Source organism: Physeter macrocephalus, chromosome 11 (assembly GCF_002837175.3).
Source record: "Physeter macrocephalus isolate SW-GA chromosome 11, ASM283717v5, whole genome shotgun sequence".
Lineage (NCBI taxonomy): Eukaryota > Metazoa > Chordata > Mammalia > Artiodactyla > Physeteridae > Physeter > Physeter macrocephalus.
This window is the reverse complement of record NC_041224.1, coordinates 97523397-97537035: the sequence shown is the minus strand read 5'-3', so window position 1 is coordinate 97537035 and position 13639 is coordinate 97523397. Positions and strand designations below refer to the sequence as shown.

General features: G+C 53.9%; 1 protein-coding gene across 2 annotated transcripts; it reads left to right on the top strand.

Annotated features, from left to right (window-relative positions):
* Nucleotides 1-2228: 2228 nt before the first annotated feature.
* Nucleotides 2229-13102, top strand: CHAC1 (ChaC glutathione specific gamma-glutamylcyclotransferase 1). Of its 2 annotated transcripts, XM_055088311.1 has the most exons (5): nucleotides 2229-2590; nucleotides 3002-3037; nucleotides 3472-9583; nucleotides 10442-10519; nucleotides 13040-13058. In XM_055088311.1, the coding sequence occupies exons 1-3, from the start codon at nucleotides 2369-2371 to the stop codon at nucleotides 3871-3873; spliced, it is 660 nt and encodes a 219-aa protein (XP_054944286.1). In that variant the 5' UTR covers nucleotides 2229-2368; the 3' UTR covers nucleotides 3874-9583; nucleotides 10442-10519; nucleotides 13040-13058. The 2 variants fall into 2 exon arrangements, with proteins under 2 accessions (XP_054944286.1, XP_007111759.1); XM_007111697.4 differs by having other exon boundaries at nucleotides 3472-10519; nucleotides 13040-13102.
* The last annotated feature ends 537 nt before the right edge of the window (nucleotides 13103-13639 follow it).

Below are 13639 nucleotides of genomic sequence, written 5' to 3'. Positions count from 1 at the left end.
GCTCTTCCCGGACCGGGGCACGAACCCGTGTCCCCTGCATCGGCAGGCGGACTCGCAACCACTGCGCCACCAGGGAAGCCCCACATATATACTTTTTAAGTTTAAAAAGTTATTTTAGGTTATTTTATAACCTGTTTTTCACTTACTTATATATGCATCGTAGATAGGTTTCCAAGTCAATAAGTATAGTCATACATAATTGTTTCTAATGACTGCACAGATTTAATTTTATGTCTATATCAAATTTATGTAACTAATCATTTATTGCAGGATTTTTAAGTCGTGTATACGTGTGTGTGTACTTCTCCACCGTGTGGATAATTTACTTAAACATTTAGCTATTTTTGGATATTTAAGTAGCTTTTCTTCTTTTGTTTTGGCTATAATAAGTAACAATGCATTGAAAAATCTTGAGGAATATGGCTTTTCCCATATTTTGAATAATTTCATGGAGTGGAAGTATTGGGTCAAAGGGCAGGGACATTTTATGATTCTTGATTTGTATCACCAAGCTGCTTTTTCAAAAGGTTGTTTGTGCCAATTCAGATACTTTCAGCAATGTGTTAGTACCAGTTTCTCACCTCCCACCCCGCTATCAAAGGTGGTAGATGGAGGGGGGATATTTTCCCTAAGCAGCAAAGGAGGTGGACTAAAGGAGACAGGATAGAGAAAGGAGAAGAGGGGAGAGTGAACATGGGGATGGAGGGAAGGAGAAAGGAATAAGCAGAAACAACCATTTGCCTGTAATTTTTTCCAGTGGGAAAAGTAATTCATGCTCCTTGTAAAAAACCCAAACTTTTCCATATTTACATTTAATATGGAAAGTCCTCCTCTGGTGACAGGCTCTGCTAACAGTTTATGTGTATTATTCCATATTATTTCTTTTACTAATATTAATGCATTACTTGTTTTTAAAGATCTAGCTTCATACTATAAACAACATAGTGAAACATTCCTGGAGATTATATCTTAGGCACCTTTGGAATGATTACTTTAAGTGTGCAGATAATTTTTAGTTTAAATATCTAATTAGAATCAAATGAGAAGCAATACTGCCCCTTTTCCCTGCCAGAGAGCTCTCCCTGTTCCTCATCAGCAGTTCCCTGACCTCAGCAGCAGTCCCTCGGAGCCAGTTCTGCGAGGTTCAGTTCAGCAGGCCTTCTGCTGCCTCTGTTTCCCTTTCCCCTGGCCGCTGCTTAGGGGGTCAACCCCAGGCGACCTGCGGACCTTCTGTGGGCTGGGAAGCCAGTGGCCAAGGGCGAAGGCCGGTAGCTGCTCACAGCCCTCTGCAGGCCTTAATTGGGCCCTCCTTGCTCTCCACTCCCAGAACCTCCGTGCCTAAGATTAACCCAACCATTGTGGCAAAACTCTGTCAGGGCAGAACTAAACCCATCGCCTTGGGGCAGGACTGACCTGACTTTCCTGTCTTTATGGCTTCTCTCCGCAGGTCGGGACAGTGGCCAAAGTGACAACGGCAGTTCCAAGCGCTCTGACCGGCTTTTCCCAGAGCCTATTTGGGCTCAGGAAGTCCCACACCTGGCCTGGGGCGTAGCCCTCACGTGACTCGCAAGCTCTGACCGCCCGGTCTGACTCATTCTCTCAGCTTCCGCAGAACACCTTGTCAGCCCCGTGACTCAGTTTCTCCATTTGCTCACGCACGCCAACAGCGTGAGGCACCTGTGCGGAAGGCGGAGGTGCCTCGGACAGCTTCTCCAGAGTATGTGCTCCCAGGCGAAACCCCAGAGACGGGTATTTACGCCGCCCAGAGCCCTCCTTCTGGACGTGTCCTGCACTGGACCTGGTAAAGGGGTGGCAGTGACTCGGCCAGGTGCACTGGCAGGACTGCTTGAGAGACACCCTCCTGGGGCCGGCCCGCCATGGTTCTTGAAGGGCCCAGGCCGTAAAGGGGCTGATGGGGAGACGACCGGTGCCCTCGTCCGTGCCCACTGCCGGCCGCCTGACGCAATCTGGGCCGTCCTTGCTGCACGCCTGAGCTGGGGAAACCTCCCCACCCTTTGCATCGCTCCTGCCAGGTTTGCTACAGAGGTGGAGCCGAACCAATCAGCGGGCGCGCTGGGCCCCGGCGCAGGACACGCAGTTACCCATTCAGGGGGCGGCGCGGTTAACCTGGCAGCAAAATCCTAAGGTGATTGGCCAAAAAGGAATTTGCCCCGCCCCAATGACCGCGGCATCTGGCCGCGGTGGGTGGGGCTTCCAGGCCGGAGGGTTTAAAGGGGACCTCGGACCGGGCAGCGCAGCTGGAGCAGCCAAGCGGTGCCAGGCCAGGTGGGTACGTCCGTGGTCCTTCCGTGCCCGCGCCGGAGACCAGCCCCGGAGGCTGCCCGGGCCCGTCCCTGTGTCCGGCACCATGAAGCAGGAGTCTGCAGCCCAGAGCACCCCGTCCGCCTCACCGCCCCCCTCGCAGCCCCCCCAGGACGACTGCGACCCCCAAGCGTTGTGGATTTTCGGGTACGGCTCCCTGGTGTGGAGGCCCGACTTCGCCTACAGCGACAGCCGCGTGGGCTTCGTGCGTGGCTACAGCCGCCGCTTCTGGCAGGGAGACACCTTCCATCGGGGCAGCGACAAGATGGTGAGCATCTGCCCATGCCCGGGTGAATGACGGGGGTGGGGACAGGATAGTGGGCACCGCACTTGTGCCCTGGAATGTCAGGGTCTATCTGGGCAGACGGTGACTCCGTCCCGATGGGGGAAATATGTAAACCTTGCTTACATATTTTGGCTTAAATTTGTGTGCCCAGTGGGTCACTGTGTGATGGCTATAGGCTGATCCTGTGGATCACCGTGTTGATGAAATTTCTGATTATCAATCTGGGCCACTGCCATGTGTCTACTTCTGTTACATCTATGCATCATCCCCCTGGATGAGTGGGTCTCTCTGAGGCCTGGGACAGAAGGGTTACTAAGAGTTTTCTCTACCAATGATGGCAGAGCTCATTTCTAATTTTTTTTTTTTTTTTCAAAATCTCTCTTCCCTCCCCAGCCTGGTCGTGTGGTGACCCTCCTTGAAGATCGTGAGGTAAGTGCCAGAGTCAAGAAAGAGACCCAGCATGGAGGGGTGCAGACAGACAGAGCTTGTGGATCCTTGGCTGCAGGCTAGATTAGATGCTTCGCTGGCTGAAGGGAAGGGTGGGTCTAGCTAAGTGCTTCTCATAAGAATCACCTGAGGATCTTGTTAAAATACAGATTTTAATAAGATTTAGAGTGGCCTGAAACTCATTCCTAACAAGCTTACAGGTGATGCCATTGTTTCTCAGACCATACTCTGATTAGGATTTCTGTTCTTTCTGGGGCTAGACCACCTTACCAACCTGTGTTAAGGGAGGATGAGGGCTTGATATATTGCTACTAGAGGGCTCATCAGCGCTCTTCCCACCTCCCTTACAAGCACAGTACTGGGGTGGGACCAGAAGGAGCTGTGTGACTGACCCCAGTGCCCATGTTTTCTCCTAGGGCTGCACTTGGGGTGTGGCGTACCAGGTGCAAGGTGAGCAGGTGAATGAGGCCCTGAAGTACCTGAATGTGCGGGAGGCAGTGCTTGGCAGCTATGATACCAAGGAGGTCACCTTCTACCCTCAAGATACCCCTGACCAACCACTCAAGGCATTGGCCTACGTGGCCACCCCGCAGAACCCTGGTTACCTGGGCCCTGCGCCTGAGGAGGCCATCGCTACGCAGATCCTGGCCTGCCGAGGCTTCTCTGGCCACAACCTTGAGTACTTGCTGCGCCTGGCAGACTTCATGCAGCTCTGTGGGCCCCAGGCACAGGACGAGCACCTAGCAGCCATCGTGGATGCTGTAGGCACCATGCTGCCCTGCTTCTGCCCCACTGAGCAGGCTTTGGCACTGGTCTGAGGGGCTGAGCCCCTACACGGACACAGGGGCCAGGTCCCCACTCCAGTGCACACAGACAGACTTGATATAGCTGGAGCCCACTGAGAAGACTTGGTGGGCAGACAGGGGCCTCTCTTAAGCCCCTGCCTGTCTGCCAGCCCCCAGATCTCCTACCTGACACTGACTTACTACTTGAAAGTTTATTTATTGCACCATGTTGGTGTGGTGGGCAGGGTGGGGGGCCTGCCCCAGATATAGGGGACCTGCTGAGCGGTGCCCCACCCCAGGCGCCTGACCAGATTCCCCCCAGTGCTGCTGCTATCCCCATACTACCCAGGCCTCCACCTCCCCAGGGAGCCTCCAAGAGCCTTGACCCTCTGTCCCCCACTCCAGACCAACCATTCCCTAGCCCCAGAAACAACACCCGCCAAAGGTCCCAGCTTGCTGGTGAGGGTAGGAGGGAGTGAGGAGAGGGGGCCCTACAAGAACTGAGGCCCCTGCCAGCCAGCCCTGCTCATGCCCCAGGTCCCCAGGGCAGAGCTGGATCTGGAGGCCAGACACAGCTGCTGAGGCTGGGCCTAGGCCTCTTACCCATTTGGCTTTGTTTCTCTGTCCTTCTGTCTGTCTGTCTGGACCACTCCTGTCTGTCTGTCGGTCTATTTCTGGGAAGCTCATCGGTATAGGCCCTGGCACCTTCCCAGTCTGTCCCATTCTATAATCCATAAACTGATCTCATTATCGGCCCTGTGCTGGAATGTGGTTCTTTCTTCAGATGGGGGTTTGGGGTGAGTGAGGTGCTGAAGCCCTGGAAGGCTCATAACAGGGGAAAGGGCTCACTCTTCATCCCCATGCCTCTGTCCCAGAGAGGGGGCGGCTGAGCAGGCAGGACTACCAGGTTACATCGCTCCTGTGATCACGATTCACGTCTTAGTGCACACAAAGAATGCCCCCGATGAGGCATGCAGATTCAGCCTGGGCAGCTCTACTTGGCAGCCCTGTGAGGAGTCCTTGCCACCGACTTGGTACCCTGTGTCTCCTCCCAGCTGCCTTGAAGGGGCTGCCGGGCTTGCAGTTCAGACCAAGTCTTCCTCCAGTTGCAGGGTCAGCAGCTGCCTCTTCCTGACAGTGAGGCTAGACCTCTGGTTTCCTGCTAAAGGAGCCATGTGGGTTAAAGGAGCTTAAAGGGTAAGGTGATGACAACTTGTGAGACCATGATGACAGTGCAGGCCTGGAGGACCTGGTGGCCCTTTGACTTCTGAGGTGCAGGTGCTCATTCTTGCCTCCTGGGCCTGTGGTGTGGGCTGTGCCTTCTCCATTACCCTGACCTACCAGGACTCAAGCCCATGATGGGATGAGTTGCCGGGCACCCTCTGGATTGCTGCTTGTTCACCATCTGCCTGCCCCTGGCTACTCTTCCCTCACCCTGGCCCTCCAGGTGCAAATCCCAGCCCCCAAGGTCTCAGTCTGGCCCTGGGCTCCTCAACTGGGAGTGGCCCCTCAGTGGATTCAACCTTTACTCCTGGACCTGCAGAATGGGTGCAGGGCCCAGACAAGGCTTTTGCAGCAGTAGAGCCTGGCTCCAATCCAGCCCATCCCTCACTTGCCCAGTGACCTCCAGAAAAGTATTCAGCCTCTGAGACTCAGTTTACACTGGGATGCTGTGTGGTATGTGTTGCTGCCCCTCTTGTTGTGGCTGGTGCCCTGGTTTGGTCTGGGTGTCCCCAGCAGGGTCAGCTCCGACCAAGCTGGGTGGCCCTTGTGCCTGGGGTGGGTGCCCATGTGTTGGCAGCCTCATGTCTTGGCCATTGATGGGAAAAGTGTGGAGTCCAAACAGGTTCTCCTGGGAGCTCGGTCAGGACAACACATCCGGAGGAGGCAGCGGGTGGCAGGAAGCCCTGGACAGCTGCCTCCTATGCCAGGGTAGGGCCAGACAGCCAGTCTGGGTGCTCAGCAGAGCCATGCTCTATATGAATGGCGCTGGGGGTTCGGAAGGTTGCTTGCCAGCTGCACATGGGCTCACATACTTCAAGCCATTCATTCAGCAGGTGTTTACTAAGCTGCTGCTACATGCCAGGCACTGATCTAGGCACTGGGGATAGAGCAGAGAAGAAATCCTCCTCCTCAAGGAACTTTGATTCGTGACCATTCAGCAGGAAAAGTGTCATGGCGGGAATAGGGCACTCAGCTTAGAAAGGGCTCTTGACCCTGAGGGGTTGAGGGAGGTCAGGGTAGGCTTTCCAGGGGAGGGAATGATGGGGCTGAGAGGGGGTGTCTAGTGAACAGAGGCACGGAACAACTTGTACCAGAGGGGAGGGTGCAAGGTCAGACCAGCTGGGACAGAGTAGCATGAGGCAGGGGACATGGGGCGGGACAGGTGGCAGGACCTCATCCTGCTGGGCTGCTCTGGTGAGCTGTGCTGTGGAGGAGGCATTCCTCCTGGGTCGCTGGGGGCCCCTGTGGATTCTGAGTGGGGAAGAGACTGCTTAAAAAGGAATACTGGCTGCTGTGTCAGATTTGAGGAGGAAGGTCAAAGGCCAGGGAGAGGGAAGGTGGCCTGAGCTGAGGGGTGCAGTGGGAATGGACAGGAGGATGGATTTGAGAGCAATTTAGGGAGTGAGGTCGGCAGGATTGGTTGTGGCTGGTTGATGAGGAGAGTGAGGAAGAGTGTAGAGGGCCAGGGTTCCTGGTGCAGAGGCAGAGTTGGAAAGGGTGCGCATGGAGATCTGCCCTGTGTGAGAGTGTTTGCCCTGTGGGGGCCTGTGGGGCAGTGGCATCCACATGGATGTTCAGGAGCAGCTGGATATGTGGGTCTGGGACTCAGGAGAGTACTACGGGCTGGAGTTAGAGGTTTGGGAGCCATACCCATCAAGACGGTCCTCGAAGCCCTGGGAGTGGAGAGAAAAGAGAACGAGGCCCAGTCCAACCCTGAGGCCTCCCCCCAGCCCTGGTGGGGTGAGCGAAGCAAGAAGAGTTGGGAACAAGCAGCTGGAGAGGCAGGAGGAGAAACAGGAGAGCGTGGTTTTCTGAGAGCCAGGGTCACGCTGCTGAGATGCTAAGGAAAATGAGGACACAGGAGTGTCCACTGGATGAAATGCCAGGCGGTCCTCAGTGGTCTCAGTGAGAGCAGTTTCAGGATCAGTGGTGGGAAGCCACAAGGTAGGGCTGAGAAGCTAGTGGGAGGAAAGTAGCTCTCAAGAAAGTTGGCTGCTAAGAGGAGAGAGAAGCAAAGGGGTAACTGAAGGTGTGGGGAGGGCGTAGGAGTCTCAGGACCCCAAGAGCTTTTGTTTATGTGTGATATAGCGATTGACAACAGTTAGTGTATTAGGAATTGAGACGTTTAAAATGTATTTATCAATTAAATTTTAAAAAAATCCATTATATGTTAACATATTTTAAAGGAAAAATGATTCTATTTTCCAGAACAAATTTAGTGAAAGGAGTGGCATTGTTTTATATTTTTAATGTCTGACTTTAATAGAAGCAGTTGGATTCTCAGCTGTTTCTGCATTCCTTCTGTTGCAAATTCATATATAGTTCTGGAAAACTCCATTGTACACTTGGAGTCCGTTCTTGGAGGAAGTGTTAGACTTTATCTTGTAGGGAAGTTGAGTTCTGTGGTGATGTTTTTATTTTTTCATGTGTTTTTCCTCCCACAAAAGGGTCTTTGTTTGTTTCTGTCCTTTTTGTTTTGTCTGCTTGTCAAGCAGACAAGTGTTGTGTTCAGATCTGGGCTTAAGGAGGCTTGTGCTGGTGGCAGGGGAAGGCCGCAGATGGGCAGGTGCTGGGGAGGCATGAACTAACAGCAGGAGCAGGGAATGTGGGGACATCGCCTGGCAGCCCGTTGAAAACGGGGGACAGGCAGGAGGGAGCAGACTGGGGAACCCCAGGGTTTTGCCGAGAGGGGGCATAAACAGTTCAGGGGCATGTGGGCAAATACCACTCCGGCCTCTGAGCACCTTTCTAGGGCTGACAGGCTCTTAGGGGTTCTCCAGGTTGCCCCCCACTGGGTTCCAGGAAGGACCACGTTCCTCTGAGGGCTGTCGTTCCCCTGAAGACAGTGGTGGCAGAGAACCAAAGGCTGTGGGGAGATGGACCTCAAAAGGGGGACACCCTGTCTTTCCCCAGGCCTGGCTCTGAGGAGGGTCAGGGTGCTCCAGGGCCAGGCTGGGGGTTTCTGTCACAAGGAGAGTGTCCCTGAGGGCCAGGGTCAAAGCAGGAGGGCCAGACTCCTGCCCCACAGCTAGGGTGACCATATATTCCAGTGTGCCCAGGACGGGCCTGGTTTACTCCTGTTGTCCTGAGGTAATTATTACTTTCACTCTCAAAAGCCTCGAGGTTTGGAGTGTTTAAATGGCATGGTGTCTGTGGAAACTGGGACGGAGCAGGATTGGTTTTTTTTTGGCTGTGCCATGCGTCATGCAGGGTCTCAGTTCCCCGACCAGGGATCGAACCCCTGACCCCTGCGGTAGAAGCGTGGAGTCTTTGCCACTGGACCGCCAGGGAAGTCCCCAAGCAGGATTGCTTTATCTGGCGCCTGTCAGAAGAGGCTGACCAAAGCCCCTGACCACACCTGCTCTCTGCCCTCCTTGCCCTGTTCCTGGACCCTCAACCCCTGCCCAGGGGCCCGTGGAGGCCGCTCTCCTCTGCCCTTCCCGGGTGCCCTTGGAGAGTCCCGCCAGGCCTGCCCTTCCCCGTTCAGGCCCGTCAGGGGCATTTCCCTGGGCCGTGAGGGAGAGCGGACACACCCTGAAGGCTCCGCCACCGCGCCGCTCTCCTGTCACCGGCCCAACCCCTCCAAGAAGGAGAGGGAACCGCACGCGTCCGCGCCCTCCCCCTGCTGTGCCCGCCCCTCCCGCTTCATCCGGGGACCCTGCCCCGCAGGTGCCCCTCCGGCGCGGCGGCTCCCCGGTCCTTCTCGACCCCCAGGAAGGTAGAGCCCGGGGTGAGCGCTCCCCTCACCAAACCTTAAACGTGGGCCCAGTCTCCTTCCTCAAACCTTCAGGCGTTCCGCTGTCTTACCGGACCTTGGGGCTCCCTGTCCCGTCCTACCTCCCCCTCCCTAATGCTCACCCTCTTTCCCTGGACGACAGTCATGCCCTCCAAAGTGATCCGCCTTCCCCAGTTTGGTGCCCTCCTGGATATTTATTTCCTACAAAATGTAAAATGCAACTCGGGCCCCCGGCGCCTGCTCTCTCCTCCCGCCTCGGCCTCGCGCTCCCCCCGCCACGCCCCTCCATCCCGCCGCCTGCCTGCAGTCTCCTCCCACCTCGGGCTACTTTTGGTCACCAAGGCTTTGCTCCTACTCTTTTCTCCCTGCTAACCACTTTGCTCAACCCTCTCACATCCTTCCGAACTCAGCGCCGGCCTTGTGCCTGCAGAAGCTGCTGTGGACCTGGGCTGGGGCTGGCTGGTGCCCCACCTCGTGCCCAGCCCCCTGCCCCCCCACTCCCGTTTTGAGCCCAGCACGTTGTATTGACGTGATCTGCTTGCAGATCTGTCCCCACTAGGCTCAGCACGCCCCCCCTTCCCCCAGGGCAGGAACTGAATGTCGCCCAGCTCGTAGCCCAGCTCTGGGGCCCCACGGGAACTCAGGGGGCCTATGGGGAACCGGGTTTAATGAGACACCCCTTCTGAACGCAATGTCACGCTTCCCCTTGGAGGAAAAGGACCCGTGAAAACCTGTCACCACCAAGGGAGAGTGCCAAGCCGCCTCCTCGGGCTAATATTCAAAGTGAGTGTTTCTGTGCACAGCCCAGGAATGTGGGACTGGGAGCCACCGGGGAGAGGGCAGACCCAGCACGCGCCTGACTGGGGCAGTACTGACCCACCCTGGGCTGCCCTCTCTCAGCCCCTCCGTTGGTCTGAGAGAGGTCAGGCCCTAAACACACACCAGAGGAAGGGCCGCCCTTTGGCAGGCATGTCAGGGGCAGGGTCGGCGCCCTCACTAGTCCTCCCTGCTCTGGGCGCTAAGTTGGAGGGCTGTTTGTGCCTGTCTCATGGGGTGGTGCTCCCTGTCCCCACGGGAGGGGAGCCGGACCCTCCTGGGGACAACCCGAGGGTGCTGGTGAGTGGGGGAAGAAGGGGACAGTAATGCCCCCACCTGCGGCTTCCCCCCTGCTACAGTCAAAGACTCCTGCCAGGCACAGCCCCTCCTGGGGCTGTCATGTCCACGCCAGGTCAGGAGGGTGGCTCTGACTGGGAGGATGCTGAGTCCGTGGTGGTGAGAGCTGCTCACGTGGGGTACCCAAGTCATCCATCCACAGGAGTAGGTCCTCACCCGTGGAGGTTTCCACAGGAAGGGAGACCAAGTTCCTGCTCACAGGCTACTTGTATGGACCTGACAGAAGCCTGCAAAATGCCTACAACGTGCAGGGTGACTTCATGCTTTGTCTTGCACCCTCCATTCCCCCACCCTGAAAGCCTCTTCTCTGCCAGCTCTGGCCTGGCTAATTCATCACTCAGACTTCAGCGCTCAGTTGAGATGTCCCTCCTCCGGGAAGCCTTCCCTGAACCTTCTCTACCCGACCACCGAGGCCTGGCTTTGGGGCCCTGCTACTCATCTCTGACATCTCTGCTTTTTATCTTGCAGATCTGATGGCACTGTGTTCCTTGTTGGCCTCCCCAGTGGACTGTGGGCCCTTGAGGTGCTTCCCAGAGCCTTCACACAGTAGGTGCTCACATTGTGTTTGTTGAACAAAAGCCCACACCCTCAGCAAGAAGCAGGCACTGGCGAGGGGAGGATGGGGACGGCGGAGGGCATTCTGTGTTCTCTCCTCACAAAAGGGACTATGCAGCAGAGGTCGGTGGGGCTGGGGGGTGTGCAGGGGAGGGGAAGAGGCGGACCTACCATGACTACCCCCACCCCACATCTGCCAGGGCTTCATACCCTGGTCAGGACATTGAACTGCTGTTCAGATGCAAAGAACGAGCACTGGGCTGGGATCCAGAGGTTCCAGTCCTGTTTTAAGCCTGTGTCTTAGACAAGGCACTTTTCTTCTCTCTGGGCCTCCGTCTCCTCAAATGTAAAATGAAGAGCTGCACCAGAAACCTGCTCCCATCCAGTTCCAGTGGCTCCTCTTTTTCAGGAGGGACATGAGCTTGGGGTCGGAGGGACTGAGCTCAAGAACCAGGGCTCCATGTACCCTGTGAGTCCTTGGCCAGGTTATTTAATATCTCTGAGCTGCAATTTCTTCATCTTTAAAGCAGGAATGATCATCATAACTATCTCTTAGATTCTTGGGATTAGATGTGCTATCAGGTGAAAGACCCTTATATACTTTATTTATTTTAAAATATTTATTTATTTATTTAGTTTGGTTGTGCCAGGTCTTAGTTGCGGCATGTGGACTTCTTAGTTGTGGCATGTGGACTCTTAGTTGCGGCACGCATGCGGGATCTAGTTCCCCAGCCAGGGATCGAACCCAGGCCCCCTGCATTGGGAGCGCAGAGTATTACCCACTGAACCACCAGGGAAGTCCCTATGTACTTTAAAGCACTATGTGAATGTTGGTCATTGTTTAACACTATTATTTTTCACCAGCACCTAATTAGTTACTGGATTATCTCTAACCTCACTAGAGTGTAAGCTCCACGAGGGCCAGAGCCAGCACCTCCCTGTTCATTGCTGTGTCTTTGGTGCCCAGCACTGAGCCTGGCTTATCTCAGGCCCTCAAAAAATATTTGCTGGCCAAATAAATGGATAAATGAAGTTGGCTGAATGACTGTATGAATGAACTCTGTTCACTTAGCGGAGCACTGAGGGCAAATCAGGTTCATGGGTAGAGGGAGAAAGGGAAAAGGGGGTGGAGGCAGAGGAGGAAGGGGGTGCTCCCTGCGCTGCCCCACTCTGCTGTGTTGGGGAGGGTGGGTGAAGAAAGGCAGGAGGGGAAATGACAGAAAAAAAAAAAACTTGGGGCCATGAGAACAAGGCCACACAATTCTGCTGGGTGCCTTGCAGGTGGCCTCTCCAGATGAGCCCTCTCCCTGGTCAGTGCCCACCTCCACCTCTCACAGCTCCTGCCCTGCCAGCAAGTGGGGAAAGGGAGGAGAAAGGAGGACTGACTGAAAGCCAGGCCATTGTGGTTTGTTTACCAATAGCACAGTCCTCCTGGGTCATGATACAGCTAGCAGCATCTGACCCAGCTAAATATATCTCCTCTGCTGGCCTGGACCACACAGCCAGCTCCTGAAGGCCAGGGACCACCCGCTCTTCCCTCTGGCTTGGGCCCTGGGCCTCCTCCTGACCTTTGAGCTCTGTGTCCCCAGGGAGCCAATGGCTAATCAGGTCCCAAACCAAATGCAATTGCTGGCTGAACCCAGGAGGACAGTTTCACTTGGACAGACTCTGAGGACTTAGGGAGAGAAAGTCCAAAATTTCCAGCAACAGGACAACCAAATGGCCCATCTCCCTTCCATGGCATATTTGAGTAATTATGAATGTTTAGGAAGAATATTTATTAATGTTCAGAAAACATTTTACTCTTTTTACAGTATTCCTTAACATTCGTGTGTAAGTGAAAAAAAAAGCATACAAAGTTAGACACATAGTATGAATACAATCATGTATTTAAAAAGCATAGAAATATGTCTGGAAGGAATTACCAGAAACTGTCAACACAGTTTGCCTCCCAGGAGGGGAATTGGGGGCCAGGGGAGGCGATGGAAGAGAGGCTTTTTATTCTTATGCCCTTTTGTATGTTTTTGATTTTGAACTGTGCAAATTTATTACTTATTCATAAGTCAGTCAAATATGTAATAAAATGCAGATCTGAAAAAGAAAAGGCCTGGGCACAAAGAGGCTCTGGACATACCCTCAGAGGTTAAGAGCACTGATTTGGGTGGTGGGCCATGCAGGGTGCTCCCTTTTCTACCCAGAGGAAAAGCTGGCCCCAGGCCCAGGTAAACCGGAACACCAGGCTTGCAAACTGGAGCAGATATTGATGCTCAGAAAAGACATACCTGCCTTAAAATATCTCTCCATAGTGTCTGAAATTCCAGCCCATGCCTTTCCCTGAAGTACAGCTTCTCTAAAGTCCTCTTGAAATTATTAAGGTGTATTGGGGGGATGCTACCATTTTATCATGAGAACTGAATTGAAATCAGAAGACACATTGTAAGAAAGCTTTCGTTGTGGGAAATATCTTACTTTCTTCTTGCTTTTGAGTGTTTTCTAAATTTCCCTTAAAAGCATACTTCTTGGACTTCCCTGGTGGCACAGTGGTTAAGAATCCGCCTGCCAGTGCAGGGGGCACGGGTTCGATCCGTGGTCCGGGAAGATCCCACATGCCACGGAGCAGCTAAGCCCGTGAGCCACAGCTACTGAGCCTGCGCTCTAGAGCACGCGAGCCACGACTACTGAGCCCGCGTTCTGCAACTACTGAGCCCGCGTTCTGCAACTACTGAAGCCCATGCGCCTAGAGCCCGTGCTCCGCAACAAGAGAAGCCACCACAGTGAGAAGCCTGCACACTGCAACAAAGAGTAGCCCCCTCTTGCCCCAACTAGAGAAAGCCCGCGTGAAGCAAGAAGACCCAACTCAGCCACAAAAAACCCCACACTTCTGTTCTTAAAGTGCTTATTATAATTATATATCAAATAATACATGATCATAGTAGAAAGTTTGGAAAATATAGAATCGTATAAAGAATTAAAATTCATTCATAATTCCTCCATGCAGGAAAGTTTGCTTCCTTCTATTCCTTTTTCTTACTACTCTATTAAAAAACCTACATATATACATATGTAGGTAAAAAATAAACTTCATCAATTATTTTGTGTCCTACTTTTTCA